Source organism: Sinocyclocheilus anshuiensis, unplaced genomic scaffold (assembly GCF_001515605.1).
Source record: "Sinocyclocheilus anshuiensis isolate Anshui unplaced genomic scaffold, SAMN03320099.WGS_v1.1 scaffold333, whole genome shotgun sequence".
Taxonomy (NCBI): Eukaryota; Metazoa; Chordata; class Actinopteri; order Cypriniformes; family Cyprinidae; genus Sinocyclocheilus; species Sinocyclocheilus anshuiensis.
Genome location: NW_015539871.1, coordinates 709,963 through 712,232, shown reverse-complemented (window position 1 = coordinate 712,232; position 2,270 = coordinate 709,963). Strand labels below are relative to the sequence as shown.

Here is a 2,270-nt window from a genome sequence, read left to right as displayed (position 1 = left end):
GGCAGGGATCCCAGACCAATACAATTAGTGTGCCTCCTCTATTTTAAAACCCACGAGCCGCCACTGCTGGTCATAACCCATCTCTCCAGTTGGGAAAATCCATGTCCAGTCCAGTCCGAGCCTTATAAAATGTCTCTAGCTGGGTGAAGACCTGATGTGTCTGAACTGAGCGAACCTGAGAGGTAAGAGATTGACTGAATCAACCTCTTTGTTTTCTTTTTTTAATGCAAATATGTTAAGTTACAGATGGTTTATCTATAGCTTTTACTAATATTACCATGTGCTCACTGTTATATCTTTATATGTTCAGCTCTGTAATCATGAAGCTTCTTCTTGCTGTGCTGGTGTTGGTTTTGGTGGTCGAGACCCAGGCACAATGGCACCAATACCCAGGACAAGCCATCGATGGTCATTTATTTTTCCTTTTTTATCTGCATTTACTCTTGTCATGCACTCAGTTGAGTCAGTTTGCAGGCAGATTTTAACCACTTCACTGTGTTTTGTAGGTGCAAAGGACATGTTTCTTGCTTACCAGGATATGAGGGAGGCCAACTGGAAAAACTCAGACAAGTATTTCCATGCACGCGGGAACTATGATGCTGCAAGCAGGGGCCCTGGAGGCAGATGGGCAGCCGAAGTGATCAGCTATTTCATCTGTGGCAGATTTGACATGATTTTATTCCTCAGAAGTTCATTTGAGCACTTACAATAAGCAAACATATTTGCTTCCTCGCACTGTATACATGCAACAGCAGCTCAATGTGCTATTATAGATGTTTAAATTATTTTTGAGAATTTTGAATTGTAATATTGTTATTGTATGTTAATGTTTACATTTTAAGTGCATTAAATCACTAGTAAATCTAGTAAAGTATTCAGATGCTGAAGCTGACCAGGAAGCCAATCGCTGGGGACGTAACAGCGGTGACCCCAACCGCTACAGACCGAAAGGCCTTCCCGAGAAGTACTGAAAAGAAGATCATCAGTGCGATAGAAAATGACTGAAATCATTTTACTGTAATACTGCTTGATTCAGTTTTGTATAAAACCATTTCATTCTTTCTTTTTACATCTTGACACTATCCTTAATTGCATCTTCATTTATGACATCAAAAATGCAATCTTTACGTTTTAGCATCATTCAGTCTATGTAACATGCTCTAGTGTCTTAATAAAGCAAGCAAATTAATTTATAGTTGTGTATGTTTTTTTTAATACGTCACTCATTGTTTATGTTGGAGCGGCACCAGCACATTGTCTTTATCTACCAACATCTTCGTCAGAAATTTTGTTACCAACAATTATGGTATTACAAAAGACCTTCAACCAACAACTCAAAATTCATGAACACATGTGATTCGAGTGGCATCGGCAAAGCAGTGAAAATTGAACCCATCTCCGTTTACTCTGTTTTACTGTAGTTGTAGGTAGGTTGGTAACGTGAAATCGTGAGATCAAAGTCTATTCAATATGTTTTAGTATCTGAGTAAACAACTTCAACCATTTGTGTGTCTCTTTTCATTCACCTCACTCATTGTTTATGACGAGCGCCACAGTCTGCATGGTTGCTCAAGCACACTGATCCACTAAGTGTCAATTAAAAAAAGAAGGAAAAAAAGAAAAAAAAAGAAAAAAGCAAGGTAGAAAAAAAAGAAATAAAGATTGTTTTTTTTAAATATATAAATATTTTTGACTGACTATTTATTTGTATAGAGACAGTACAAAAAAAATCATGATTTCAGCACATAAACTGCAAATAAATCAGTGTTTTTGCTTTTGTGTCGAGGTTTTGATGTTGTTTGCTCTCCCAAATGTTCAAATTTCTTGTTCTTGCGTTGTGAGGCAAAGAAAATATATTTGATATATTATTATTAATTTGATATATATTTCATATTAAATCACTTTGTGAGCTGACTACTGTGCTGAAGGCACACAAATATGACTTTTTAAATAAAGTAACATAGTTTTAATGGTGCTAGCTTGGCCAATCGTCAACCTAACCACATATACAATGGTAACCCCACAACCTTACACATACCAGAAACCCTTTTTAAATTTCAAAATAATACAACATACATTATGCCATGGTCTGTCTGAATACTCGATTCTGATTGGCTGGCAGGTGTTGATTAAATTCGTTTAACTGCACAGGTAGTTCCAGGTCAGTTTAATCACGTTCTATATTAATGCGCTTCCTATGAACATTGGTAACCATAGTAACATACAGTTTACAAATGAGGACAACAGAAGCAATCAATTGTAGTATAAAA

The 2,270-nt window shown here is 36.4% G+C and overlaps 1 protein-coding gene across 1 annotated transcript; it reads left to right on the top strand.

Moving 5' to 3' along the window:
* The first annotated feature begins 505 nt into the window (after positions 1-505).
* On the top strand, positions 506-1,091 carry LOC107685223 (serum amyloid A-5 protein-like). Its single transcript, XM_016481739.1, has 2 exons — positions 506-689; positions 859-1,091. The coding sequence occupies exons 1-2, from the start codon at positions 518-520 to the stop codon at positions 969-971; spliced, it is 285 nt and encodes a 94-aa protein (XP_016337225.1). The 5' UTR covers positions 506-517; the 3' UTR covers positions 972-1,091.
* Positions 1,092-2,270: the final 1,179 nt, after the last annotated feature.

Coding starts and splice junctions, on each gene's coding strand:
- LOC107685223 (XM_016481739.1), top strand. CDS start 518: ATGTTTCTTGCTTACCAGGATATGAGGGAGGCCAACTGGAAAAACTCA. Junction 690..858: donor CATGATTTTATTCCTCAGAA/GTTCATTTGAGC, acceptor TTAAATCACTAG/TAAATCTAGTAAAGTATTCA.